The sequence below is a fragment of the Panthera tigris genome, chromosome B4 (assembly GCF_018350195.1).
Source record: "Panthera tigris isolate Pti1 chromosome B4, P.tigris_Pti1_mat1.1, whole genome shotgun sequence".
NCBI lineage: Eukaryota > Metazoa > Chordata > Mammalia > Carnivora > Felidae > Panthera > Panthera tigris.
Window position 1 is genome coordinate 140,541,123 of NC_056666.1, and position 27,997 is coordinate 140,569,119.

A 27,997-nucleotide genomic window follows, 5' to 3' on the forward strand; every position below is an offset into this window, starting at 1 on the left:
TGGTGTTGTTAGTTCTCTCTTTATAGACTCTGGTTCTAGGAACAGGGTGCCTGCGGTTGGCCAGCTGGGACCAGCACGCTGACGGGCAGGGGGGCTGGGCAGGAGCGGTCTATTTACAGGCCCGCCGCAAGGGCTGTACCATGGCCACCTCCCGGCCGGCGCTCACCCATAACTCCAAAATAAGTTAGAGCTGGCCAGGTGGGCGGGGGCGGGCAGGGGGCGGGAGCTGGCAGGGACTGTACACATAAGTTTGGGGGCGGGACCTCAATACTGTCGAGGGTGGGGGCTGTAAACATGGCCGGGGGGCCCTGCCCACCCCTAGTGGTCTCTAACGACTGGACGCAGAGCAGCCGGGGCAGAGCTGGGCTCAGGCATCTGACAGGCAGCTCTGGATCTGGTCCACCCACTGCTGGGCTGAGGGCACGTCCTGGGCACAGAAGTTGTAAACGCGACGCGTCGTCTTCACCTGGGGATGGTGGGTTGCTGACTCCACAGTCCCACCCCCACAGAGCACCCCGCCCCCCCGCCATCCCTGGGCCCTGGCCACAGCTCACGTCAAAGAAGGCTTTCTCGTCCACGGTCTTGGGGGCCCCCATGGTAGGAGTGCCAGGAGCCACTGCTTCCACTTCGGCCAGATCGATGACACCCTTGCACTCCGTATCCACACGGTGGTCATAGTAGCGGAGCTGAGGGGTGGGGTGGGGTGGGGTGGGGTGGGGAGAGCAGGAAGTCAGGGCACAGCCCCTCCCTCTCCCGAACTGCTAACCTCTTTCCGCCCCCCCTCCAGCCCACCGACCACTCACCTGGTGCTTGGTCTTGTCCAGAACGAACCAGCGGGCCTTCCAGGGCTTCATGAAGGCCCCCTTCTTGTACAGGGTACCCTCGTAGGACCTGAATTCACAGCAGAACCAGGGACTGGCTGGCCATCAGGGCCTGGACAAGCCCAGACACTAGCAGTTCCCACCCCAACCCTCGAACCAGACCAGCCCCAGAAGCAAGACCAAGGCTCCTGCCCCCAAAGAGCCCCAAGGCTGGACTGGCCAAGAAGGCCACGAAGCAGCCTTGGGTTTGTTCCTAGTAAGGAGATGGAAAAGCAGCCCCCCACCCCTCACCTCTGGCATGACCGACACCAGAGAGGGTCCCGCATCAGGACCTCAGAGCAGCAGCCCCACATGTAGCAGGTAGGTCTGGGGAGGTAACTGTAGCAACAGGGCCCCCCTCTCCAGGCCTGGAAAGTAGGATGCGGTCTGCCAGGCCCCAACCTCACCCGGTACCTTGCCTACCCTCACAGGTGCCCCACAGCCGCTGCCCCTCTGCTCCTCTGCAGCCGCCATGGCTCAGCTGTGCTCACTGACTGGTTCTATGGCCCAAACCCCTTCTAAGCCCTCCCGCTTTTCCCTAGCAACTGTCAGCTTGTGCTCGGCCACTGTTACGGCGCCCCCCACAGATCCACCTAAGAAAGGGCTACAGTTCCCCAGGGGCTCCCACCCCCAATCTGAGAGCTGTCCAGCACCCAGAACCCCCAGCGCAGAGGACCCCACGCTGACGCGGGAGGTGGGAGGTGTGCTCACACCTGTTCTCACTCTCAGCTGTCTGGAACTGGCTGTACAAGGTGCTGGTGCTGCGGCGGGCGGCCTGCCGGGAGCCGGATGCCGTTGAGCCGCTGCTCTGGTCGCTGTCCAGGCTGAGGCTCAGAGTGGAGCCCACAGGCCCCTCCTGCAGGTACACACCTAGCGAGCGGCGGTGGTGGGGCACGCTGGACACCAGCAGGGAGCTGGGGGTGCCCTGGGGGCAGGAAGAGGGCCTGTGTCAGGGCCGGTGGCCTCCACTTGTCCTGACAGCAAGCTCACCCTGGCCACCCACGCCCACTCACACGTCCATCTGGCCGGCCTTCCAGGCGCTGTGCAGCCTTCACCCGGTCCCAGGTGTCCTTCCAGCGCTCAGGGGGTCGCCCCAGCTCCGTCTCCAGCCGCTGTAGCTCCTGGGGGAGAGTTGGAGAACTAAAATTATTCAGAAGAAAATATCCAGACTGGGGGCGTCTGGGTGGCCCAGTCGGTTGAGCGTCTGACTTCAGCCCGGGTCATGATCTCGCTGTCCGTGAGTTCGAGCCCTGCGTCGGGCTGTGTGCTGACCGCTCAGAGCCTGGAGCCTGTTTCAGGTTCTGTGTCTCCCTCTCTCCCTGCCCCTCCCCCCACTCATGCTCTGTCTCTGTCAATAATAAACAAACGTTAAAAAAAAAATCAAAAAACAATATCCAGACTGAAACATGAAAAGACATAATCATGGAAAACAGGAAAGTGAAGTGACAAACTGGAGCACTAAGTGGGTTAAGGGTAGGGGGATGGGCAAAAACCATGATTTGGGCGCACCTGGGTGGCTCAGTCGGTTGAGCATCCAACTCCTGATTTCGAATCAGGTCATGATCTCATGGTTCATAAATTCAAGCCCCACGGCGGGCTCTGTGCAGACAGTATGGAGCCTGCTTGCGATCCAACCCTCCCCCCCCCCCCCCAATCAATCTCTCTCTCAAAAATAAACATTTAAAAAAAATAAAAATTAAGAAAACAGTTATTTGGAGACAACAAAAGCTATTTCTGCAAAACTAGCAGGAGGCAACAAGCAACATAATAACCAAGCACTACAAACCCCAAACGAGATAAGCTGCACACACACACACACACACACACTCCTGGATATTAGAGAAAAATGGCTAAAAAGCAAAAAGAAAATCCCAAAACCAGCCAGAAAAAAAAAAAAAAAGCTATGTTCTCTTCAAAAGAGCAAGAATGTCATTGCCAGGTGACATTTTCAGCCACGACACAGTGACTCAGTCCTTGGCTAATCCTCCTGCCATGAGCAGCTACAGAACTGGACAAGAACAGGAAGTCGTTTACAGATGTTGGACAGTCAGCAGTGTAGCACTGAAACCCTGGGATGGGACCACACCAGGGAGCCCTATAATCTTCGAGCTCTTTGCCTGGCCAGAATGCCAGGAGGTGGAGCCCAAGCAGAGCACTGCGTCCTGAGTTAAGGAGGCAGAGATGTGGGGCTTGGGGATGCTGACACACATGGGTCTACAGGGTGGCATGTGAGAGGGGAAGGAGCGGCACACAGAGCAGGAACCCTAGAAATCCAGAGGCCTCCTGGAGCCTTTGGCCAAAGTAAACTGTCAGGTGCCAGGCAAGATGTCACAAGGCCTGGCAGAGAGCAGCTATAGGAAGCCGTGAGCTAAATCCAAACTCTGGAGGTTACACAACCTGCAGGAAGATGCCGGGGATTCCCAACAGCCAGAGTGGATACCCTCGCTGAAGATCCCAAACCTTTAACTGAAACCCTGGAGAGGCCATGTCTGAGTCGGCCTCCTCTAACTCTAGGAGGAGAGCTTCTCTGGAACTGCCCTAATAAAGCCGAAGAACAACCCTTGAAAAAAAGATCTAAGTGACCCACAAGTTCATCAACTGAATGCAAGAATAAAACTCAAGACGCTTTAAAGGAAGACCACATAATCCTGATCCTCAACAATGCAGAATCCCCAATTACAAAAAACTTACAAAAAAAATTATTAGACAAAAAGGCCGGAAAATGAGGTCCATAGTTAGGTGAAAAGTTGAAAGAAACAGACCCAGAAAAGAAACAGGTACTGGAATTACCACGTAAGAAATTCAAAACGGTTGTTATAAATATGTTTAAGATGTACAGTAAAAGATGGACACAATGGTTGAGCAGACGAGAATCTCTACAGGGAATAGAAACTATATTTAAAAAAAGAAGCAAATAGAAATTCTGGGGCTGAAAATATCTAAAATGAAAAATTCATTAGGTGAATATTAAATGTAAGTAGATACTAAACGTTAGAAGAGAGCAGTGAACTTGAAGGTAGGGTTGTGGAAATCATTCAAAATGAATAGCAAAGACAAAAAAAATCAGAGGGAAAAAACAAAACACAGCTTCAGGGGCCAATGGGACAATCAAGTCCCAGAGGAAAGGAGGGAGACATGGTGCAGAAAAAACTTTTTAAAGAAATAATAGCCTTGAGGCGCCTGGGTGGCTGAGGCGTCTGACTTTGGCTCAGGTCATGATCTCCGCAGTTCGCGGGTTCGAGCCCCGCGTCGGGCTCTGTGCTGACAGCTCGGAGCCTGGAGCCTGGAGCCTGCTTCGGATTCTGTGTCTCCCTCTCTGTCTGACCCTCCCCTGCTCACACTGTCTCTGTCTCTCCCTCTCTCTCAAAAATAAATATTAAAAAAAAAAAAATAGCCTAAAATGCATTAAATTTGATGGAAACTATCATCCCACACAGATCTAAAAAGCTGAAAGAGCTCCAAGCAGGATGAACAGAAAAACCCCAAATGAGGGGCTCCCAGCTGGCTCAGGCAGAGCAGCACACAACTCGATCTGGGGGTTGTGAGTTTGAGGCCCGTGCTGGACGTAGAGATAAATAAAGAAAACTTCATAAAAAAATAAGGACACAACAGGCCCAGAGCCAAAACCCATTTTGCTTCTCCGAGCTCTCTGCTAGGCTGGGCTGCCACTTGCCGCAGATCTGGCCTCAGCTTCTCGATGTCTCTCTCCCTTCTTTGGCCAAAAGCGCACTAAGTTGTCTCCAAGGTCAAAGCGTCCGGCAGACAATGGCAAGGCAGAGCCAGCAGAAATGGACAGCTGGTTCCATGGCAAACGTGGTGATTCGGCGTCAGCTAGTGCAGCCGCTCTGCCGTGCGGGTGCATACGGCGACCAGAGAGGGAGGGACGGAACCACAGGAATGGAGGGATCAGTAACTGTCCCAGCTGGCGGGATACTGGATTGTTGCAGAACCAACCTGTAAACGATGCCAAGCAAAAGCACTGTGCACCTATTAAAATACGGCGTGACTGAAGAAATAAAGTACGTTGGAGACTTTCAAAACAGAGACACAACACAGACGTTTCCAGGTAAACAGAAGTTGAGGGAACTATCACCCGCAGACCTGCGTCACCAGAAATGCCCGAAGTTCTTTGGGCTGAAGAGAAATGAAACCAGGTCAGATCGACACTGGAAATAGCAAATACAGAAGGCTTTTTCCTCATTTTCTAATTTTTTTCAAAACAAAGTTGACTACATAAAACACAGTATGCACCGTGTGCTTCCATCATATGTAGAAGAAAAACACGTGAGGACAGAAGGGGGTGAGCGGGCGGCACTCCTGTATGTCCCGTGTAGAAGGTGGCACAGCCAACCCAAGACAGACTGTACCTGCGGACGCTGACGGCCACGAAAACGCACACAGGGAGGTACAGCTCAAAAGCGGAGCACAGGAGGTGGCCGAATACTGTAAAATGATCAATTGTTATGAGGGAAAAAACAGCAGGAGTTCAAGCCCCGCATTAGGTGTGGAGATTACTTAAAAAAAAAAAAAAAAAGAAGAAGTTAGGCCTCAACCCAACCATGTCAATAGCTGTGTAAAGATACTAAAAATTTCAATAAACTGTCAGATTGGATAAAAATAACACCGCATGCTGAGTACAAGACACTGAGCTTAAACATTAAGACACAGACCAGTCAGAATTAAAAGCATAGACGATGACAGGCCACACGACGCTGGTTGTAAGGAAGCTAAGCACGATTCGCATCAGGTTCCAAGACCACGAGTGTCGCCAGAGATAAAGAGGGTCCCTTCTGCTCTCTGTGCTTGTGGGTCGCCTCTGTCCACTAAACCATGACCCTGTGTTCCCGCAAACCCCAGGTGACAGGTGCCTTTAGGCCAGGCCGGGTGCTGGATTGACATACGTTACTTTGTTCACACCTCACCGTCTCCCCGACGGCCAGGAGTCGACATCCTCTTCCCAGAATGAAACCAGCTCCAAAGTGCTTAGGTAACCCTCCCACCCCCCCTGCCCAGAGCTACACAGCCAGTGGACGGGAACAGAATGCAGATCCTGTGTCCTGGGTGTGAGGCCCGCCACGGAGCACTCTGGCAGCTGGATGCCACCCGCTGTCACACCTCAGGCCTCACACCCACAGCCCCACAGCCTATCTCACAGGGCTCTCTTCCCTCTCCCAGGGCGGCCTCTGCCCTGGGGGGATCCTGACTCCTGAGGCCCAACAGCAGAGAACAGCAGAGGGAAGGCGAGAGAGACCCTAAACGTCAACCCCAAGCTTCCAGGCCCACAGGGCCAGAGAGAAGCCAAAAGAACTGCTGGCGCTGGGGTGCGTGGGGCAGGCTGGGCCTGGGTTGTGGCCAACAGCCAGGTGCACCCAGGGAACAGGCGCAGCAGTCTGAGGGAGGGCAGGAACGGTCCCTGGGAAAACCCGTGGTCCCTGAGGGTCGACTGCACGGGTGATCAGAGACAGCGCCTGGGCCCAGAGCAAAGAAGCTGTGCCCTAAGACCCAGGAGTCCCGGACAATGGCCACTGGACATCAGTGCCCGCAGACACGACCCAGTGTGGGGTGGGGGGAGGGCAGGGGGCTGCACACACCTCCAGGAGGCGCGAGATGGCATCTGGCTGGGCTCGGGGGCGGCTGTCGTAGCAGGGCCACACTACACGACGCCTGCTCTGCGGGGCTCCCCCATCGGGCCGCTCTTCTTCTGGGGGCTCAGGGGGCCCCTGGGCCAGCTCCCAGTCATAGGGCGGGCCCTCGGCCAGCGTCTCCTCGGTGTAGAAGTCCCACACCTTCAGGTTGGACACGTTGCTGTAGGGCCGCAGGACCTGGGGGTGGGTCCGGCGTGAGGAGCTGGGCTAGAAGGCGCCCACCCGCCCCTACCAGACGCCGGCTCACCTCTGTGTCCTCGGGCGCGTACATGTAGTTGTAGAACACAGGCGTCCTCTTGCTCAGCCGGTCCACGTACTCCCACACGGACCTGCACGCCTGCTGGCCCCTGCGCTCTCCCTTCTCCTCGTACAGCAGCCCTGCAGGGGCAGCGCTGAGCCCCGGCCGCCCACCAGGCCAGCCCCAGCCGCCCAGCCGCGCCCCGAGGCCCAGCCCTGCCCCATACCCAGCTCGATGCGCTCGTAGTCCGAATCGAGCAGAAAGGTCCTGAAGCGGCGGGACGCGTGGTGGTAGCCAAGGAACTTGAGGTAGAAGGGGCTGAACTCGAACTCCATGGGGAACTGCAGGTAGACCTGCGTGAGGCGATGGGTCAGGGGTCAGGCGCCAGGGGCCGGCAGGCGTGGCGCCCACACACGGCCACCCGCTTACCTGGTGCACACAGTCCAGGAACTGCAGGAAGACGGGCGTGAGGCCGCTGCTCTGCCCAGCCAGGGTGTGGGCCCCGCGGTGGCTGAAGCGATGGCCGAACGACAGCCACTCCTTCTCCACCAGCAGGCGGAAGCCCTCCAGGGTGCGGTAGAAGGGATCTGACAGCAGCTGCACCAGAGACACCACCTGCCGGCACCGGCCTGCCTGTCAGGAGGGCGTCCGTCCGGGGGACCTGGTCCCGGCTGGCCCCGGCGCCCAGCACGCACCTGGGTGGTGATGTCCCAGCCGTCCTCCAGGCTCACCAGGACGGAGGAGCCCGAGTCGAGGAGCTCCACCACCAGCACCGAGACCTGCAGCAGCTTGTGGATCTGCGCGGACGGGCGGCCCCTCAGCACCTCCCGAGGCCCACGCGCAGGCCTGGGAGACACTCCCTGTCCTGGAGGTGCCCGGCCCCTCGCGGCCTCCCTCCAGCAGACGGCACCACCACCCCAGTGGGACGTGTCCATCACCCCCTCCCAGGGCCCAACACCGTCAGAAGAGCAAGCCAAACCCCATCTGCCCTTGGCTCTGGATGAACAGGCACCCCCACGCCACCCCCACCCCCCCGACCCCGGCCACAGCGGGGGCAGGGCTCAAAGACCTGGGTCAACCACTCCGAGTCCTCCAGCGAGCGTAGGAAGGAGGCAGGGCCGGGCTCGGCGGCAGGGCAGCCGGGGACACATGCCTTCAGCAGCTTTTTGAAGCTGGCCTTCACCTGCCGTGCCTCAAACACCTCGATGGGCACCAGCTCCCACTGCTGCAAGGGATCTGGCCGCACGCCCTGAAGAAGGCCAGCTATGGTGAGATGCGCCCGGGGGCCTGTGCCCCTGCCTGGCCCTGTGCCTCCACCCCGGTCACCTTGAGCTGGGCTTTGTCCCCAATGATGTAGAGGGCTGCACGCTGAGGCCGCAGAAAGCCTGGGTCAGGGGGGGCCCCATTAGCCTGGGGAGGGGTCAGCATGTCTCTGCCTGCCAGCCGGGAGCCCACATCGACGCCGAGCCCGCCGCTGCGCCCACTGGCCCGGACACTGCCCCATTTACCTGTGCAAAGAAACCAGATGAGTGCCCGAGTGGGCCTGGAGCACCACTTAACCTGAGGCTGAGCTCCCCAGGCACGGCAGGGGAGGCCGACGGGACCCCAGATGGACCTGTGTCTGTGTTAGGGTCAAGTGCTGGGGTGGGACTCGGGGCCTCAGGCTGTTAGTGCCCTGGGCTGAGGAGGGCTGGGTTATGCTGATCGGTCACAGGGGCTGTTAGTGCCAGATGTGGGGGGACGTTAGTGCCCACGACTGCTCAGTCACACGGGGGTCATCAGTGCCAGGTGTGGGGGAGCCAGCCTGTGTGGCCAGTACGGTACCTCGGGGAGTGGTCCGTCTGGAGGCCGAGGCCGCCATGGGGTTGGACAGCGTGGTGACCCTGGCTCTGGGGCTGGGCACTGGGGGCACAGCAGAGAAAAGGCTCAGGCCTGACCCCAGGCCCGAGGGTGTGCCCAGCATGAAGGGCCTGTGGTCCGAAGGGACCAGCGAGAGGGCTGGGTTCCCACCAAGACCCCCGAGGGCCCCAGAGATAGCGAGGGCCGATGCCAAGGTCCTCTGAGCTCTCTTGGCCCTCAGGGACAGGCCAGGGAGCAGAGGGCCCAGCGGCAGGTAGGATCAGAAGAGAGGTGGGACCCCTGGGCTCTCCTTCCAGTGTCTCGTCCACAGCCCATCCCTGTACCCTCGGCCCCCACAGGCGCTGGCCAGAGCTGCTCACAACACACACCAGCAGGAGGAGCCCATAAAGCCCAGCCTAGAGAGGAGGAGGCCTGGAGCCTCGGAGCTCCCAGCCCAGAGCCATGGAGGCCAGTTCATCCAAGGACAGAGGCAGGGCTGAGCCCCGGGGGCGGCGCATGCTCAGTAGTGCCACCTGCCCGAGAGCCAGGCCCCAGGCTTATAGGCTGGGATGGCCCGGCCAGGGGGCACAGGGAGCCCAGATGAGGAAGCTCCACGGTACCCTGGGCCCCAAAGCCTGCTCCCTGCCCCATTCCAGGCCGACCCACCTCCGCTGAGGGCAGCCGGGCACCATCCGTACCCACCATGGCAGTCGCCACAGACAAGCATGACACCAGCTGCCACACCACAGGCAGGAGGAATGGCGCTCGCAGGAAGGACGCAGGGTGTCCCTCGTGACACGGACACAGCCTGGACTGGAGCCCACAGACAGCTGAGGCTCTGCACGCCCCTGAGCAATGAGGGAGAGGACCCATTCTCTGAACTCAGGGGGACACCAGAAGGCAGCACCAGTGGGCTTTGGGGACAAAGATACCCAGGCAACATTAGGGGAAGACACAGGCACTGGGGACAAAGAATCGGGGGGAGGGTGCCACCTGTGGGTGCTACTCACAACGGCTGGAGAAGGCAGAAGGCAGGACAATGGTGAAACCATAAAACCTACTTGATGAAGGACTTTTGTGTTTAGAAAACCAAAAAGCACTTCAGCTACAGAGAGGAAAGTTCCCAGCACAGAAACAAGAGAGGGGCAAGGACTGCCCCTGGAGAACGGTGGGACACCGAGGCTGACCCTCCCTGTAAGTGACTACAAGGGCACCCTGGCCACCCCTGTTCCAGGCCCGCTTGGCCCCAGGGCCCAGCAAGTGGTCACAACAGACGTCGCCGGAGGGCAAAACACCCTGTAGTGGGAGCCGAGACCACGCAGGGACAGAGGCCGGTGCTCAGATGACAAAGGCAGTGCTGTGCAGAGCGATGCTGCGCGGGGACCCTCCTCAGGCCTCGACAGGGAGAGGCGAAGGCCCTCGTGTGTTCTGGAGACCCTCTTGCCACAGGAAGGGGTGGGAGGGCCACTGTGAGGCCCCGTGGAGTGGGCACAGCAGGAAGAATCAGCAGGATGTGTACACTTCCAGAAGGTTCCACCCACGGGTGGTGCCGCCAGCCCCCAAAGCCCACCCGTGCACCCCAGTGCATCTGGAGTTGGGGCAACAGCAGAGAAGAATGCAGAGGAGCACGAGAATAGGGATGGGGGGGTTAGGCAGGCGTGCCAACAAGTGACCCCGGCGTGACATCGGCACCAACCCGCACGTGTGTCATCTACCACCTCTCAACACACGACAGCCAGGACGGCTCCAGGTGTGGCATCAAACCAGGCATGGCAACCAGGCCTCCCAGGTGGACACCGTCAGCACATCTGCTGACGGCCAGGCCAGCTCAGGGAGCCTCACGGATCCAGGGCCAGGCCCCAAGCACAGACACTCAGCCTGGTCTGGACAGTGATGGCTGGAGTCCTGGGTCCAAGGACCGACCCTCAAGGAGCCCCAGTGTCTATCAGCCAGACCGAGAGGGTGAGGCAGACCGGGCCACGGCATCCGTAGGGATCCAGGCAGAAGGACGGGGGAGATGGGCTCATGGGATCAGTCGGGGTGAGACAGGGCAAGGAGACAGGGGCAGCAGAGGATGGGGGCACACGGAGGAGACGGGATAGGGGAAAAGGGGGAAGGTCAGGTCAGACAGGGGTCATGGGCTGGAGGGGGCGGGGGAGATGAGGGGGAGGATGGGGTCAGGGAGAGGCAGATGGGGTCAGCTAAGGGGCAAGCGGGATACCGAGTGACTGCCGTGGAGCAAGGGCCCTGGAGGACGAGACCGCCTCTGTTCTGACACACCCTCCCCCCCTTACAGAACGGGGGCCACGTGCCCTCCAGGCCCCCATCAGTGTGCTCTCCCATCTGAAAGCCTCTTCCAGAACCCAGCACAAACGTGACTCACCTCCCCAGCAAGGTCCCCGCTTGTCCCCAGGAGGTCAGACCAGCCCTCTCCAGGGGCCACAGACCCCATGAGCAGCAGCACGTGCTCTTGCATCACTGCGCATCTCTGGGGCCACCCCACACCGGTGCCCCGATGCCCAGTGGTGAGAGGCAGGGTCCACTGGTAGTCCCCGAGCCCGTGCCCCAACCTCCCAGGCCTGGTGCCTCTGCTGCGCACTGTGACAGCAAGACCCTGCCACATAGGACAAAGGGCAGGCTGGGTCCTAAGGCCTGGATCCACCGGGGGGCAGTGAGTCCAGGGGGCGGATGTTGAGGGTGCCTATGGTGGGGACAGGGACAGGGAGACTAGCAGACAAGGCTCGAGGAGCCAGGACAGATAAGAAAGGTATAAAGCAGTCAGACAGCTTTGACAAAGGGTGGGCCAGAGTGACGGGGGGGGGGAACCACAGGGAGGGACAGGACAAAGGATCAGCCACAGTGACCGGGGGGGTGGGGTGGGGGGGGTGGGGGGGGTGGACAGGACAAATGAGGAGGAGGGACCAGACGGGGGTTTCAAGCGCGGTGTCCCGTGACCTGGAGACTCTGGAGGCAGGCCATGGGCAAGAAAGCCACGGGGCTCGGCCAAGGCAGGAGAGAGGAGCGGTCCAAGTAGGGCCAGGACAGTCCCCTGACCCCACGCCCCAAACACTCTGCCCCCTGGCCGGCCCACCTTTCATCAGTGCCACCACAAAATCTCCCGGAAGCCCTCCCACCTTCAGGCACCCCTCACCGTGGCTGCCCACGTGGGTGGAGGAGAAGCCGCTGAGGGTATTGCGCCCTGACGCGTCTGCGAAGCGGGGCATGGAGCTGACCACGGCCTGCAGGTACTTCTCCTGCTCTAAGCTGCCCGAGTCCGCCTGGGACTGGCCTGTGGGAAGAGGAGGAGGAGGAGCTGGAGCCAGGCAGGGCGGGGCGGGGTGGAGGGCCCAGCCGCACGCACGCAGCACGCACGCACGCACGCACGCACGCACAGCGGGGGAGAGGATACCTGGAGAGGGCGCGTTCTGGGCCTTGAACAGGCCAACGACACCCTTGCCGTGCAGGCCCCCGGAGCGCAGCAGCACGGCCTTGGAGCGCCCGCTGCGCCAGCACACCACGGGGAACCGGTTCTGGCGGTAGCAGCGGGAGACTCGCTGCAGGGCGTTGTCCTGGACGCTCTGGGGGACGATGAGCAGCCCCGGGTAGCTGCGAGGAGTCAGACTTGTGAGGGTGGCAGGCCGGCCCTGGACGCTCGGCCAGGGGCCCCCAGTCCCACGGCCCCCTAGGGGCCACCCTGCCCGCGCCCCCTGCCTTCCGCCTCCACGTGCCTCTTCTGCACAGGAGCCACGCGTGGCTGCACGGCGCGCGCTCACCTGCGGCAGATGGCGTACATGCGGTTGACCGGGGAGATCCGGAAGGGCTCGGACTTGGCTCGGCTCAGGCTACTGCTCAGCGTGCCCAGCCCCAGACGCTGGTAGTCCCGGCAGCACGCCCGCTCCACCAGGCTGCTCATGGTCATGCGATCCGAGGGCTTCAGGGCCGAGGAAGGGGTCAGCGTGCTGGGCTCCAGCTCCTCCGACACTGGGGCAGGCCAGGCACACGGGGCAAGTCACCCACAGACCGCCCGGGCCCCAGCCCTCCGCGTCGGGGGGGAGGGGGTCTTCGCCCAGACCACCTGGGGCTTCCCGTGCTGCCACCTGAGATCTCGTCCTCCTGGTCATCAGGAGGCGGCTGGCCCCGCTGCTCCCAGCTCGGGGGGTTGTACTTCTTCCGAGTGACGTACTGCCGTCCGATGGTCCTCTTGGCATTCTTCACGAGGTTCCGGGACAGGGTTCTGGGGGCGGGCGGGTACAGGGGTCAGCAGAGGTGAACGGAAGGGACAAGGGGACACGCCCACGGTGCTTCTGGGAGGGGCGGGTGCCCCGGCCTTGGGGCCCAGCTCCACACCTGAGGGAAGGGCCCTTGTCCTTGGTGGCGCGGGGCGGCCGGCCCGGCGTGTGGGCAGAGCCCAGGGTGAAGGCAAAGGTGCCCCTGATGTCTGGCGGGTACCGCAGCTTGTGCAGCTGCTTGCGGAAGAGCTCGGCGCTGTCGGACCCCACCTCCTCGTCGAAGGCCATCTTTAGCAGCTGCAACACACAAAGGCCCTCAGAGGTCCGGGCGGCCTCCCCGGGAAGCCGTGCACGCCCCGAAGCCCGGCAGGGGCCTCCTCCTGAGGGACAGCAGGACGTGCCTGAGGGACAGCAGGATGCGCAGGGGCCGCTTATTACGGTGTCTGCGGCCGCGAGGCTGAGGAACCTGGTCCTTCACCACGCGTGATGGTCATTTGCTTAGGTTTCGGTGGTGCGGGGCACACAGCGCACGTGCCAGACGCAGACTCGAGGGTCAGGGCCCCGCAAAACAAACAGAAGAGCCCCAAAGGCCAGCACGTCACACAGGCAGACGGCACCGAGCCAAAGCACGGCAACTTGCGCATAGACACAGAAACCACAAACGCCGCAGGAGACATCCGGCTCAGCGGCAGCTCCTAAGGACGAGCCTGAGGGCTTAGCTGCCTGCCGCACAGTGAGAGCCACGCGCCAGGGGCCCCGCCCCTCCCCGGTACCCCCGCACCTGGAATGTGCAGGAACGCAGCTGCAGCCCGTCCTGCAGGAGCTGGTCCACAGGGGTCTGCACGCTGATGCGCTTCTCCTTGGTCAGCGCGGCCACCGGGAAGGAGCGGACCACCACCTGTTCCCCGACTTATCACAGGCCGGGCAGTCAGGGGGAGGGGAGGGGATCACAGAGTCTTGGGGTACCAGAACTATGGGGGGTCCCGGGCAGGTGGGAGAGGGGCAATGACCTATCTTGCGCAGGGACCCCGCACCCCTGAGAACGGGAGAGAGGCAGGAAAAGTCCTGCTCGCTCACCCCCGGGCCCCGGGTGGGGAAGGGAGCGAGGGAAGGGAGGCCGGGGACAGACAAAGCGTCCAAAGGCTCACCCAGGGGGTCGGTGGGCATCCCCGTGAAGATGACCCGGTACGTGGTGAGGAAGACGGCGCCCTCGGCCGGGAGCAGAGCGGGGCCTCCCCCGCTGCCGCCCGCACCCTCCTCGCGCCCATCTGGCAGCAGGTAGACACGCAGGCCGTCCAGCACACACTCCTCGCCGGGCAGCAGGCGTGGCCGCAGCAGTTTGGGCTGCTCAGGGACGAGGGTGGCGCCTCAGGACACGGCCCGGGCCCCGGTGCCGCAGCCCTGCCCGGCCCCCACTCACCTTCTGGATGGGGGGCAGCCTCTTGCTCTCGCGGTGCACGGCCTCCAGGGTCTCAATGTGCATCTGGACGATGTCTGGGAGAGAGCGGTTTTCACGCCCTGGGCCCCCACGTCTGCCCGGCTGAGGGGAGTGTTCCCACACCCAGACCCCCCATACCTGGCACCATGACATGCAGCCCCTTGAGGTGGTCGCTGGTGACCCCACTCTCTGTGCAGACCTTGTCCACAAAGCGGTTGATGAAGCGGACCACGGCCCCGGCCACGTCGCAGGTCTCCGCGTCCTCAAAGCCGCTTTCCGTGTCGTAGCTCTCCGCCACGCTGCCCGCCATGCTAGGCCAGGGAGGGGGCGAGGTGGGCACAGGCCCACCCCACCGAGCCCCCCCCCCCCCCCTGCAAGGCCCGCGGAGCCCCGGCCGCACCTGTTGGTGACCAGGCTGTTGCTGGCACTCTCCAGGTCGCCCAGCCCCGCGCGCTCCCGCAGCAGGCGGCTCTTGCTGCTGTCCAGGGGCAGCAGCAGGTAGCTCATGCGGTTGGCGTAGTGGATGGCCTGGCTGAACACCGTGCTCTCCTCCTTCTGCACCAGCTCCTGCTGCTTCTCGCGGCTCAGGGTCGGCCACAGGCGCCGCTGCTCAGATGCCACGTCCAGGGCGGAGCGCTCATCCTCCCGTGCAGACGGCTCCCCACCCTGCCGCGGCACCCGCAGGTGAGCCAGGACCAGGCCGGGCTGGCCCTCGCGCCCCAGGCCCAGGGGTCCCCGCGCACCTGCGGGTGGTCTCGGTCCTCGGCGGGCTCCAGGTAGAGGGCCCGGATGTGGGTCTGCACGTCCCCGTAGAACATGGCCTCCCAGAACTGCGGTGTGCTCCACACCACGTGCTCCTGCACGCAGCTGTATGCAAACTGGGTCACTCCCGGGCTCAGCTTCTGCAGGGGCCAGGTGGGGGACATCAGGCACGGCAGGAGGGGCAGCGGGAGGACCCCCGGGGCTGCCCCGGCACTCACCCGGCAGAAGGCCGTGACCAGGGGCAGCAGGGCGGCCGCGATGCCGTGCTCGTCCAGGGAGGTACAGTCCTGCAAGAGCCGTGAGCCCGCTGGAACCACCCCCCCAACACCTACTGTGCCCCGACTGGCACTTCCGCCCAAGCGGCAACTCCTACCACTGTCCCCGGACCGTCTGCACCGGCTCCCTAGAGGCTGCCCAGGGGCTCGGGGCAGGAGACCCCCTCCAGTAACAGTTCTCTCCCCCGGCCGCCATCCCCACCGCAGACCAGGATCTCCCCAGCTGTCAACGTCGCCAAGAGAGGTATCCTTACAGGTAGAATGGGGAGCCCTGCCTGGCCTGACCCTTATGGCCGTATGGGCAGCAGGGGGGAGGCCCGGCCTCACCTGCAGGCAGCAGTTCATCATTCGGACAACGAAGTCAAACTGCTGGTGGTCCAGGACCGCCCGGTTCTGTTGCACATGCAGGTGCAGCTCCTGGGTGAGGCAGCGGCGGGCCGCGCGCCCTTTCAGAGCCCTCAGCACAGCTGGAAGTAGCTGGGGACACGGGAGCATGGGGGTTGGGGGCACGAGCCTACGAGGGCACACGTCCAACCGTGCCCTGGAGGAAGGGGGGGAGGCACAGGGCACAGAGTCCGGGAGGGGAGGGCAGTGGGCACCTGGAGGGCCAGAGCCCAGGCTCTAAGCCCAGAGGAGCTCTGGAAGCTGTCCAGGTCAGGTGTGTCCAGACTCCGGGAGTTCCCTGCCCAGTAGAGACTAACACGTCAAGCAGACCCAGCCCTCCACACACACGCAAGCCCACGAAGATGGGGACACCACGTGTTCACAAGCCAGCGTACAGATGTGCCAAGGAGGCCCCTTGGCCCTGAGCTCCAGCACGCACCGGCTGCCGCATCTGTGGCCCCTCTGTCGGCCAGGCCTCAGTGTCCAAATAGCACAAGCCTAATACAGAGCTGGTGGCCGGCTCAGCATGAGGCAGGCCACAAAGGGTCACATTCTTGTTCTCTAATTATTTTTCTTTTTTTTTAAGTTTATTTTTGAGAGAGAGGGAGAAAGAGAGAGAGGGAGAGAGGGGAAGAGGGAGAGAGAGAGAGAGAGAGAGAGAGAGAGAGAGAGAGGGAGAGGGGGAGAGAGGGGGAGGGGGAGGGGGAGAGGGAGGGAGGGAGGAAGGAAGAGGGGGAGAGGGGGAGAGGGGGGGGGAGAGAGAGAGAGAGAGAGGGAGAGAGAGAACCCCAAGCAGGCTCCATGCTGTCAGCACAGAGACCAAGGCGGGACTCGATCCCATAAACCATGAGATCACGACCTGAGCTGAAATCGAGTTGGACGCTCAACCAACTGAGCCACCCGGGCGCCCCTTATTATTTTTCTTTGTAGAACGACTAGGGACCCTGTAGGCCCCTCACAGGAGACTGTGCCGCTGTGAACAAAAGACACATTCAAACTGGCTGTCACGAAACCCAAGGTGTTCACAAACACCACACAGGGCAGTTTTTACCAATGAAAGAAAAAAAAAAAAAAAAAAAAAGCCGTGTGTGGGCCTGCACTCTTTTCACGAAGGAAGAAGGAACCCAGCAGCAGAAACCTCTAGCGTGTTCTGACGTCTAAGAGATGAAAGGTCCGTCTTGCGAGCCGCCTCGGCAGGCTCTGTCCGGCCGCGCTAAGGAAGGAGCCTGAGACCCGGTGTCCCCCTGCCCCTCCTCCCCTTCTGCCCGCCCAGCCCCCGCCAGCTGCCAGCAGGTGGACTGACCCAGGCTCAGCGCTCTCCGCCGGGGCTCCCCGCCCCCAGCCGTCCTCACCTTCTTGGCCTCCAGCATCTTCCCCTCGAACACGTAGGAGATGCAGTTTCGAACCACCTCCAGCCGCCGTGCGCTGTTGCCGTGGAGCCCGCTGCTCCGCTCCAGTATGGCGGCTGGGGAGCAGAAGCCGCATTCACCTCTGCCCTCGTGCCCACCCTGGACCACGCTAGGGGCCCCCTCCCCATTACGCACTCATGGGGGGCCCCGAGGGCACAGTGGTCCTCCTTTCAGCCTTCACGGCCGGGGGTGCGCCCTGCATCTTGGCCGTGGCCTGGTCCACGATCCACTGCACCACGCCTTCATCCAGCCGGGGGAAGGGGCGGGGTGCCCGCCGCAGGTGGCTGGCCTCCCCCGGCTTCTGTACCTTGTGCATAGCCACGGCGGGATATGGGTTCTCCTGGGGGGACACGGGCAGGTGTGGGCAGGCGGCCTGACGCCAGGAGGCGCGATGACCTAGCTAGGCTGCTCCACCACCCCACCCGCCCCGTGCCACCCGCCATACATTCTTGTAAAGCTGCTCTGCCAGTTCTTTGACGTGACGCAGGACGCGCTGGGGGTGGTTCTCATCCGCCCGCATCCGTGCCACCTCATGAGCCACCAGCTGGGGGAGGAGGCAGGGTCAGGAAGGCCGGGCAAGGCAGGGAGTTGGTGGTGGGAGCTCCTCCCGCCGGGGCAGGGGCACACCTCATCAAACAGGTCCGTAGGACGGTAAGGGACCCCACGCTCCGACACGAAGCCTGCAAAGGCCATGCCCTCCAGCACCTTCATCAGGAAGTCATCCTCCACCAGCCCTCGCTGGCCCAGGAAGGCTGCCTAGGGGCACACCAGGGGGTCAGTCCCTCAGCACTGACTTCCCGCCTGCCTCCACCCCTCCCCCTCCCACGGCCCACCTTATGAAAGCGGATGACAGGCTCCGGGTGGATGCGGACCATGTGCAGACACCAACGATAGCCCTGCAGGAGCTGAGCAAAGAGCCGTAGAAAGACGGCACGCAGTTCCTTGTCCTGGGGCACAGGTGAGTGCGGGTGAGCTCTAGGCCGCAGGCCCGCCCCAGCCCCAGCATGCGGCAGCCCTCCACCCACTCCAGGTTCCAGCTCTGCGCACCAAACACACCGATCCACGCTGTGCCCAGGCCTCCCGGGCACCCCTGCGCCCTCCTGCCCCTCCACCCTTCCTTCACACAAAGCCACGGCGACTCCTCTAAGACCCAGTGTCGACGGCCACTCCCGCACAGGCCCCTCGAGGACTCACACACACACCGCCCCCACCAGCGGCCCCCTGCCACCGGCCCAGAAGGGGTGGCTGCACAGGGTGCTTGGGTGGCCCTGCCCGCCGGCCATCGGTGGCAGCAGACCTGAGGAGAGGCTGCAGGCTTAGCGTGGGCCCCCCCGCCCCACCCCGCACTGGAGCCGCAGTGACCCCCACCTGCATCTTCAGGGAAGAAGCGTTGGCTGAGGGCGGTGGGAAGGCGAGGTCTGCCAGCTCCAGCTCCGGGTCCAGGACCTGCAGCAGCAGACGGGAGCGGGGTCCGCTGCACACCAGCCCCGGGCTCCGCGGTCCCCTTACTGCCAAGCGACCCCACCTCAGCTTCCCCGAAGCCACCGGTCCCGCCTCACCATGCTCAGCACACTGTGTGTCTGGCTCTGCAGGGGCTCCGGCAGGGGTGGAATGTGCACACACTCGGGGACAGTCACCGTCCCTCCATCGAGATCAGCGACGATCACATCCAGCTGGGGACCAAAGGGAGCAAGCGAGCGGTCAGGGGCCCGTAGCCGGTCAGCAGGGCCGGGAACGGAGAGGCAGGCACAAGCCACAGGCCTCACCAGCTCTTGGGTCTCTGCCTGGAAGGCCGCGTTGACCCCGATGATGAAGGGGGTGGGTGTGCTGAGCACCTCCAAGAGCTGTGCCGGCAGGATGGGCACGTAGGTGAAGCTGCAACAGACCGGGGCTCAGCCCAGGGGGCCCGGGCGGGGGGGGGGGGGGGGGGGGGGGGGAGGGGGCGAGGCGGCAGCAGAGGCACCTGTATCTGAGGGGGAACAGCAGCGCCAGGAGCCCCCGGCAGGCGTCCGAGAGGCGCTGGTAGCTCCGGGACAGGAAGAGCACCTTGTGCTCGGTGAGCGCGGCGCAGAACAAGGACAGCACGTTGGTGATGCCTGGAGAGAAAACACAGGCGTGGAGGGCCGGCGCTGTCAGAACCCCACCTCTGACTGCCAGCCCCCAGGGAGAGGACAGGGAGGGCTGTGCAGGCTGGGGACGCCCGGGCTCACCCAGCTGGCGGAAGAGCAGGGCCACGCTGCAGCGGCTGATGGGCAGCGAGTCGGCGAGCGGGGTCTGGATAACCTGCCGGTCACCAGCCCCCAAAGAGATGGTTCTCTGTGGAAAGAGAGGGGCCAGTACTCAGCTGCTCCGACCAGACCCGCGTCAGCCCGGAGCTCCTGACTGGGCCGAGGCAGACTGGCCAGGACAGGCGGCCTAACATGAGGGAAAGGCCGCGCCTGGCCCGGCGGCCTGAGCAGTGCTGCAGAGAAAACTCAGGGCCTCTGACCTGGGGCAGGGTGGGGCCTGGGTGGGCAGAAGAAACAAAGAATCCATACCACTCCATCCTCAACAGAGTCCAGCTGCACAGGACAGACAGGCAGAGAAACACAGTTAGACGCACCCACACGTGGGGATACTGACCAGGGAGCAGAGAGATAAGCGGACATCCAGAGACAGGCACACCCAAGGAGCAAGAGGACACAGAAACTGACAGATGCCAGATGGGGAGCCAGGCAAGACACGGGACACACAGGCGAGCAGGCAGGGCCGAGAAGGGACGACAGGTGACGGCAGCACCAAGACGCAGGACAGTGTCCATGCCGAGCCCAAGTGCCCAGGGACTCCAAGTGCCTACAGGCCGCATGCTCGTGGCCCGGGACACCTGAAGGGCCGTTGCTCTGGGTGGACAGCAGCTGCCCCCAAGACCCACCTGTGAGCCCCCAGCCAGGGGGATGATGCATGTGAGCAGGTTCCCGATCACGTTCTCCAGGCCCACGTTCAGGCCCTCCACGTGGATGGTGTAAATGAGACCCAGGCTGTTCTGCAAGGACCACAGATTGGAGAATGGCGGCACATCCGGCGGGGGCGCCCCGTGTCCGGCCTCGAGCCCCGGGTGCTCGCCTCACCCTGAACACCTCCGCGTGGTCCAGTCGAGATACCAGCACCAGTGTCTTTGGTGCGAACAGCTGGCCAGGTGGGCCAGGCGTCACAGGGGAGAGTCGCACCGGGCCACCCTCGTCCGCCTCCTCCTCCCTCTCGGTGGTGTCCTCTGTGCACACCACTTCCTGTGGACAGAAGCCCCGTTTGCCCAGCTCTCAGGCAGGTCCCGCGAGCCCGGGGGAGGCAGGGGGAGGACACAAGTGACTCAGACGGGACCAGCCCTCTGGGAACTCCGGCTCCCGTGGGGTTGAGGCCCCAGGACCTGCCACACACAGGGAGACACAGCCTTGGACAGAGGCAGAGGGTGGTGGCCACAGCCGGAACCCCTTGCGGCTGTACCCCAGAGCCCCCAAGATGACCTGTGTGGGCTCCGCCGGCTCCCAGAAGGTCAGGCAGGCGCAGTAGTGCCGCTCAGAGTTGATGTCGGTGAGGACAGCAACAAAGAAGGTTGGTGGGTTCCTCTCAGGACACAGCTGCCACCCACTGGGCTGGCAAAACTGCAGGGAAGGGTGGGTAGGGGTCACCAGTGAGCTCGCCTCAGTGAGGGTCACCTCGCCCTTCCCCACAGAAGGAAGTCACGGCCCCTGGTCTCCCCGCGTGCACAGAGAACCTTGTGACGCAGGACGTGGTCTCTGCCGTCACGAGGGAAGGACGACATGACACAATGTGGGCACCAGGTACCCTGCCAGCCAAGCCCAGGACCTCCCCCCTCCTCCCCCCGCAGCAGCTCAGACGTCCCCTTATGCGTGGCGGGGGCTGGGCCCTGCGCAGGCTCCTCACGGTCCCGGGCGAAACCAGTGCCGGCCTGCCCACCCCCGTCTCAACACCCCCGACTCACCAGCTCGATGCCCTGGGGGAACGGGTTGTCTTCCCAGTCCTTCTCTGGGAAGCGCTGCAGGATCTGGCCCTGGCCTTCCCCACTCCCTGAGGACAGGAGCAGGCAGTCAGGGCACCCACCACCTCCTGCACGCCCACCAAGTCGGGGGCCTCGAGGGTCTCAGATGGACACATCCTCTACTGCCCTGGCTTTCATCTGGCATCAGACCAGCCTCCACTCCCAGGCCTATCATTTCCCTAAAAATATCTTATGAGGGGAGGACCCCCAGGCGGCCACAGATGCCAGGGCTACCAGAGTGCACGGAGAGAACCCCCTGGCATGGGATGTGGAGTCCTGAAAGCCGTGGGCTGGGCCAGGCCAGGCACAGAAGCCCCTTCCCAACACGTCGATACCCCCAGCCGCCCACCAGCAGGTCAGCCCTCCATCGAGGGCAGAGCAGCTCTGGACGGTTCCACAGCCAACCACCAGCTTCGACACCTGGTCCCCAGGACTGCCCGCCCCCCACCCTGCTAGGTAGTGAGCACCACGATGACAGTGGGCACCCACCTCACTGCCAGCTCTGGGCCCACTCAAGAGGCACAGGGGTCTCACACCTGTTGTCTGAGCCGGAGGAGAGGATACCCAGGCCTGAACTGCCACTCACACCACTGCCTCCGAGACGGACAGGCCCAGCACAGGACCCAGAGAGGGGTGGCAGGAAGGATGGAGACCAGGTCTCAGGACACCCGCTAACGGAGGGCCCTCCTGAGTGCTGGGGATCTAGCAACTTGCAGGGGTCTATCCCCTGCCTGTGCAGCCCTGGGTGCCCTGGGCCAGGGAGGAGGTCTGGGGGCAGGAGGCCCAGGTCTGCTTCCCCCTCTCTATGCCCTGGGCACAACTCCCAGCTCAAGTCTACACTGGTGGGGTCAGAGGCCCCCACCTCTTGTTCACCCCTGGAGAACCAAACCGAGAGGCATGATGAGGGCCGTGTCAGGGGGCCACTCACCTCAGATCCGTGGAGGAGGGACACAGGCCTCTGTTCTACCTCCCGCTCCCACCCAGTGCAGCAGCAGGGTAAAGCAGGCTAAGACAGAAGCCTCCCTACCTTCATGTCCCACACGTGACATGCAGGTCCCCGCACAGACCGGCTTTAACACTACTGCCCACACTAGCAGAAGAGCGGGAGCAAACAGGGAAGGAGAGGGCACTCGCACGAAGCTTCTCTGAGGGCCTGCCCCCAGGCCCTGAGAGCCAAGGCGCACACCTCCGAGGGCCTGATGGACGCAGCCCCCCCCTCTCCCACCGCCCCAGACCAGCCAGCCCAGCCCACCCTGAATGTGCACAGGAGCTACAGGCAGAGCCAGGGGCCTGGGCACCAGCCTGGACCCCCGGGCGGTGATGAGCAGACCCCAGGACCTTGACAGCAGAGGAGCTGGGCTACGATCTCTGGAGACCACCCACCCTCCAGATCACAGAGGCAATGCCAAGGAGGTCGGCAGCAGGCTGGTTGTTGTGGGGCTGGAGGTGGCGGTGGGGCGATGGAGGGCCGCGACTCTGACTCACAAAACCTCAGTTTCCTGCTCCCCTCCCCCTCCTGACACCCTGAAGAGAAGCGGCAGACAAGAGGAGGCAGGGAAGAGGGACAGGTGTGTCTGCTGGGCCATACCTATCCACACAAAAGCACACATACCCACACGTGGCCCACTGAGACAAAGCCCCTTGGGGTCCCTCCAGGCCCACTCCCAAGGGCCACCCTCAACAGGTCCACGCCAGCTCACGGCTTCTCTCCCCACCCACTCCCCCAAGGGCTCACTTGTGCGCAGCCCCAAATCACCATCTGGGCCCAGGCCTGGCTGGCACCCAGGGCTCACCCAGTTCTTGCCACGAGGCAGTGGGCGGAGGAAGGAAGAGGGGGTGTGTGCAGATGGGGACAGCAGCCTCTGCCCCACAGCCTCCATCCCAAGGCCAGGCAGCCTTTGGAGGGCTGCTGTCAGCAGCCTCGCCCCCCAGGGAAGCAGACAATGTAACTGGCCATTGTCCACCCCCCCACCCCCACCCCATTCATCCCGTGAAACATCAACTCCCACTTGCAGGGCTCTGCCCTCTGAGGAACCAACTGGAGGCTTTCCTCGAGCTGTCCCAACTGCCTATGCCAGCAAGCATCCCCCCACCCCAGCTCCTTCTTTGCACCATCATGGCCCTAAACTTGCCCTTCAGGTCTCAGCCCAAAGAGTGCCCCCTCCTCCAGGAAGCTCTCTGCACCCTGCCTGGGCCTGGGGCCTAGAGTCGGACCCCCAGGACCTCCCTCCCTCCACTACACCGCCCCGTGATTCCTGATGCACCTGCTGGCTGGGCCAGATGGGAGCTCCACAAGCGAGAAACTACGTCCCTGTGTCCATGGCCACACCTGTACCTGGCACAGACCGCAGCCTAATTAGGGCTTGCTGAATACATACAGCCAGCTACACGGCCATCCCCCACGCCCAGGCCCACTCACACCCCACAAGCAAACAGGTTCCTGGGTCAGAAGTGCAGGGCAGCTTTCGGAGCCCCGGGGGCTCCGGGACAGGCAAGCCCTTCCTGGAAGGGCACATCGTGGAGAGGCCCTGACCCCTGCTCTCTCTGCAACCCTCCCTGCAACCCAGCCCACACCTCAGCTTTGTGCTATCAGGGGCCAGGCCTCAACTCGGCTGCTGGCGTGCACAGGAGGTGGGGGGGGAGGGTACTTTGCCATGCCCCTCAGTGTCCCCCGCTCACTTGAGCCCTTGTGGCCATGGAGGTGACCTGCAGTGGCTGAGTTCCCTGCCCCACCAAGCTTCCTGCACCTCGGGATAGCAGGGAGGGCATCCCCTCAGCCCTCGGGGATAGAACTGATCCAACAAGCACCATCATGTGTCCCGGGGCGGGACTCTTCGGGGAGCCTTAGGAGGAAGGGCACCAAAGTCCCCTGAGACACAGATGGGGACAAGCACTTCCTCTTGCAACCATGTCCCCGCAGCCAGCCGTGTGGGGGCTGCAGGCCTGAACACACAGGGCGAGAGAACACAGAGCACGCGTTCTGTCGTCCGCTGGCAGTGGCCGTCACCAGTGCCAGGCTCCGACGCCTGGAGGCCCGGCCCAGGCCAGCATGCACTGTGAGCAGAGGCAAGGGAGGATGGCAGCCTCCCCTGCTGCCCCGCCCGTCCCTCCACACACCGCAGCACACGCGGGTGGGTGGGACTGGCTCAGCTATAGGAAGAGGGTGAAGGAAGGACGGGACCTTCCCGCTGCTCCACCCACCCAACCCCAACACACAGGCCATCCCACCGGCCACAGCAACAGGATGTGCGAGGGGCTGAGGCTCTCCAGAGGTCCTCCCCAACCTCCCCCCAGGCAACCAGACTGGCTCCCAGGGTGGGGGCTGGAAATCAGCTGAGGCCATTCCAAACAGCCCCAACCTGCTCCAGAGGGCAGGAACATGGGCGGAGAGAGTAGACGGGGCCCAGGAATGTGGCCCGCTCAGCACAGCCAGGACTGAAAGAGGCCAGGCCATGGGACAGAAGGTCTTCTTCTCAAATGCTGGGATGGGGTCAGGGAGAGGGCCACCAGGAGGGGTCCAGCCCCTCCTCCCCGGTAGACCAGCTGCCTGGTCAGATCAAGAGTGTCTTCTGCTCCCAAAGACACACCCTGGCGCCAGCCACGCCGTGAGATCAGCTGACCGCTCTCAGGGACCTCCGAGGCCAGAAGCTGGGCGCGGACCATCTGTCTGGCCCCCACAGTGTCCCCAGAGCTGGGCCCAGGGTGCAGGTGCTAAACCCATGTCCTCAGTGAAGGAGCTCCGACTCACCAAGGGAGGGGTCTGCACTCTGAAAGTAGGGGTTCCGCCCAGCCCCCTCCCCATCCTCCTGCTTGCAGAGATCCACCAGGTGGTAACCATAAAACCAGATGCTCCCTCAGGCCGGACTCCTGCATCGAGGCCCCGCATCCACCAACTCCAAGTGGGATGTCTAGATCCACCCTGACCCTATCCACCAACTCCAAGTGGGATGTCTAGATCCACCCTGACCCTATCCACCAACTCCAAGTGGGATGTCTAGATCCACCCTGACCCTATCCACCAACTCCAAGTGGGATGTCTAGATCCACCCTGACCCTATCCACCAACTCCAAGTGGGATGTCTAGATCCAGGCCAGGACAAGAGAGCCACCACTTCTATCCTCGCCACTGAACCCAGGAGACCCTGCATCCCTGCCCTGATGTCCCAGGCCTGCCAGCACACAGGTTCCTATACCTCCAGCAGAAGTGCCTGCTGTGCCAATGCCTATGGGTGTGCACACACCTGCTGCTCATCATTAATAAGGCATCCATCATTTCCTGGAACTTCACGCTTGTGTCCACCTCGTGCTCGTGGAAGCCTGGGAGGTCTGTGTGACTCATTCCAACTCCAGATGAAAACACTGAGGTGCAGAGAGCTGGGAGACTGGCCTGAGGTCAAGGGCTACGAAGTGGCAAAGCAGGTGCCACTGACTCCCCCTCCCCCTCCCCCCAGCAGCACTCCTACCACCTGACTCCGCCCTCAGGTCTACAGCCAGGGTCCCGGGCCGTGGGCTGATTCTTCCCAGCGATGCACCAGTCCTGCCAACAGAGGCCCTGAGGCTGGTTGGCCAGCCAGCAACTGACCAGCTCCCGCACGGAAGGCAATGGTTAGGTAGCTCCACGGCCCCCACCCCTCCTGCAGTGGACAGCTTGGGAATCCCTCCTTCCTGACACTCAGGGTAAGCAGGAATTATGGGCTCCAGCTGTCTCCCCTGTCTTCATCAGAGACCGCAGGCGCCAGGGGCGCCGAGTGTCACAGCCAGCTTGTCATGCCACCTCTCCCCTCCCTGATTCACCTGCCACCACCTGGCCTCTGTCCGCAGCATCTGCCTCCCCAGACCCTTCACACACCACTCTCGGCACTGTCAGCTTCCAAGCCCACTCTGTTCATGTAACTCGTGCCCTGGCACCCAGCCCAGGGCCCCTCACACCGGGGCAGCCCCTCGGCCGGCTTTGTTTCCCTGGATCCCATGCACCCCTGTGCTCCAGCTGGCATGGCCTCCTCACTGCGCCCCACGTGCACCTCGGAACAGACAGTTCTCTCTCTGTGGGCCTGTACAACACTGACAGCGAGCCTGACGCGTGCAGACTGGGAGATGAAGACAACTGGTTCTTGCCTGCAAAAACTCCCTCTCTGAAGGAAGACACGCTCACGACTGAGGGTGTCAGGGGATGGATCCTTGGACAGACAGGAGCAGAGAAGAGGAGCGAAGACTAAAAGAGCACTGAGGAAGGTCTGGAGTGTGCAGGGTCCAGCAGGTAGTCTCAGCAAGAAGCAGAGAAGAGAAAAGTCTGGGTCCTGGGTGATGACACTGGCAACTGGGCTGATGAGAAGCAGCACAGATTGGGGGGCTCAACCCCACCTTCGGTCGCAAGGGTAAGCCCCACTGACCACACAAGCCTCCCCTGATGACATGCACCGTCCCCTCGTTGGGATTTGAGCCCACAGCTTCATTCTGGGTTAGCCTCTGTGGGGGCTCAGACCAGGCGATCAGCCTCTCGCCTGACTGCCCTTATGAATGAAGGGAAGAGCAAGGAAACCTTGGTGGGCTGCTCGGAGGAAGAAATGAGATCATGCACACACAAAGGGCTGTGCAGGGCCTGGCACACGGAGCGCACTCCCCAAGCCACTGTCTCCATGGCTGTTGCTGATGTCATTGTCGGGCTCCGTTTTCTCCTACCCCCTTGGGCTGAAGGGCTCTCAGACACAGGCAGTGACCCTAGACATGGACCTCCTGGACATCGGCACCAGTCACCACAACGATCCCCCACCCAGGGCTTGGCTTGCAGACATGAGGACCGCAGGCCTTCTGCCAGGAATGCTCTTCTCTCTCTCCTCCTCACATCGCCTCCTGAAGTTCTCCCAGTTAGGGCTCAAACACCACCTTCTCCATGAAGTACTCCTTAAATCCCAGCGCTCTTCTGCATCCCACCAAGCCTCCCTGACCTGAGACATCCCACACGGGCGGGGCGGAGGCTTCAGACCAGAGGCACTGGGGGTCAGAGGAGGGGCTCGCAAGCGAAGGATCCGTGCCCCTGGAGGCAGAGCCACCCGGCGGTCGGCCAAGGCAGAGAGGGCCCATCCCACCCAACTGGGAGAGGGGAGGCCGAGCCGGCTCAGGGCCCTCCCACCTCCCCGGCCCACGCCAAAGCTCTGCCTGACCCGGTTCTGCCCTGAGTGCGGTGGGCAGGTTCGGCTCGCCGTGTCGCACTGCCCTGCTCTCCTCAGGGCGGCCGCTCCTCCCTGACCCCGGTCCCCAGCCTGGCAGGTGCCCCAGACGACCCTCGCGCTGGCGCGACGGCCGCGGCCCGCCCGCCCGCCTCGCATGTCCCCGCGACTGCCCCGGCGCACCTGTCCCGCCGCCCCGGCTGACCCTTCTCGGTCCCCAGGCTCCGGCCCTCCGCCGTCAGCCATCGGCCGCGGGCCCGGCACTCACCGCGCGGGTGCGGCCCGAACGCCACCAGAACGAAGTAGTCCGCGAGCCGCGCCATGGCGAGGGGCGCGGGCGGGCTCCGCGGCTCGGGGACGCGAGGGTGGCGCGCTCATGGCCCGGCCCCGGCCCTGGCCCGTGCTCCCTGGACACCCTGGGCCCGCTCCGCGGCGGCGGCCAGGGCTCCCGCCGCCATCTTCCCAGCCAGCCGGCCCGCCCGGCCGCGCCGTGCGCCTGCGCGGCCTCGCCCCGCCCCCCAGTCATGGGCGGGGCTCGTAACTACGAACTCCCATTGGCCCAGTCGGCGCGGGCTCGGTTCCCGGGGGCGGGACCCCGCCCAGCACCGCCCACACGGGGCCTGGGCACCGCCCCCCGGGTGCTGACAGCGACGGCGGCTCGCGCGGGTCAGCTGCAGGTGCGGCCCGGGTCGCAGCTGGTCCGGGAGCTCCCGGC

General features: G+C 63.0%; 1 protein-coding gene across 3 annotated transcripts; it reads right to left on the minus strand.

Moving 5' to 3' along the window:
• Window positions 1–27,754, minus strand: SBF1 (SET binding factor 1). Of its 3 annotated transcripts, none has more exons than XM_042993622.1 (41): window positions 27,551–27,754; window positions 21,059–21,144; window positions 20,580–20,717; window positions 20,187–20,345; window positions 19,991–20,101; window positions 19,290–19,395; window positions 19,043–19,175; window positions 18,846–18,954; window positions 18,639–18,752; window positions 18,448–18,525; window positions 17,913–18,026; window positions 17,707–17,835; window positions 17,525–17,623; window positions 17,215–17,419; window positions 17,023–17,135; window positions 15,614–15,763; window positions 15,230–15,298; window positions 14,993–15,151; window positions 14,650–14,915; window positions 14,388–14,560; window positions 14,232–14,305; window positions 13,960–14,155; window positions 13,593–13,720; window positions 12,930–13,108; window positions 12,680–12,816; window positions 12,356–12,563; window positions 11,992–12,188; window positions 11,734–11,871; window positions 8,568–8,645; window positions 8,070–8,251; window positions 7,813–7,992; window positions 7,439–7,540; window positions 7,173–7,358; window positions 6,970–7,096; window positions 6,753–6,883; window positions 6,452–6,682; window positions 1,874–1,981; window positions 1,574–1,785; window positions 804–891; window positions 555–686; window positions 1–466 (listed from the first exon to the last, which is right to left on the minus strand). In XM_042993622.1, the coding sequence occupies exons 1-41, from the start codon at window positions 27,603–27,605 to the stop codon at window positions 368–370; spliced, it is 5,679 nt and encodes a 1,892-aa protein (XP_042849556.1). In that variant the 5' UTR covers window positions 27,606–27,754; the 3' UTR covers window positions 1–367. The 3 variants fall into 3 exon arrangements, with proteins under 3 accessions (XP_042849556.1, XP_042849558.1, XP_042849557.1); XM_042993624.1 differs by lacking the exon at window positions 27,551–27,754 and adding an exon at window positions 27,061–27,412; XM_042993623.1 differs by lacking the exon at window positions 8,568–8,645.
• Between the last annotated feature and the right edge of the window lie 243 nt (window positions 27,755–27,997).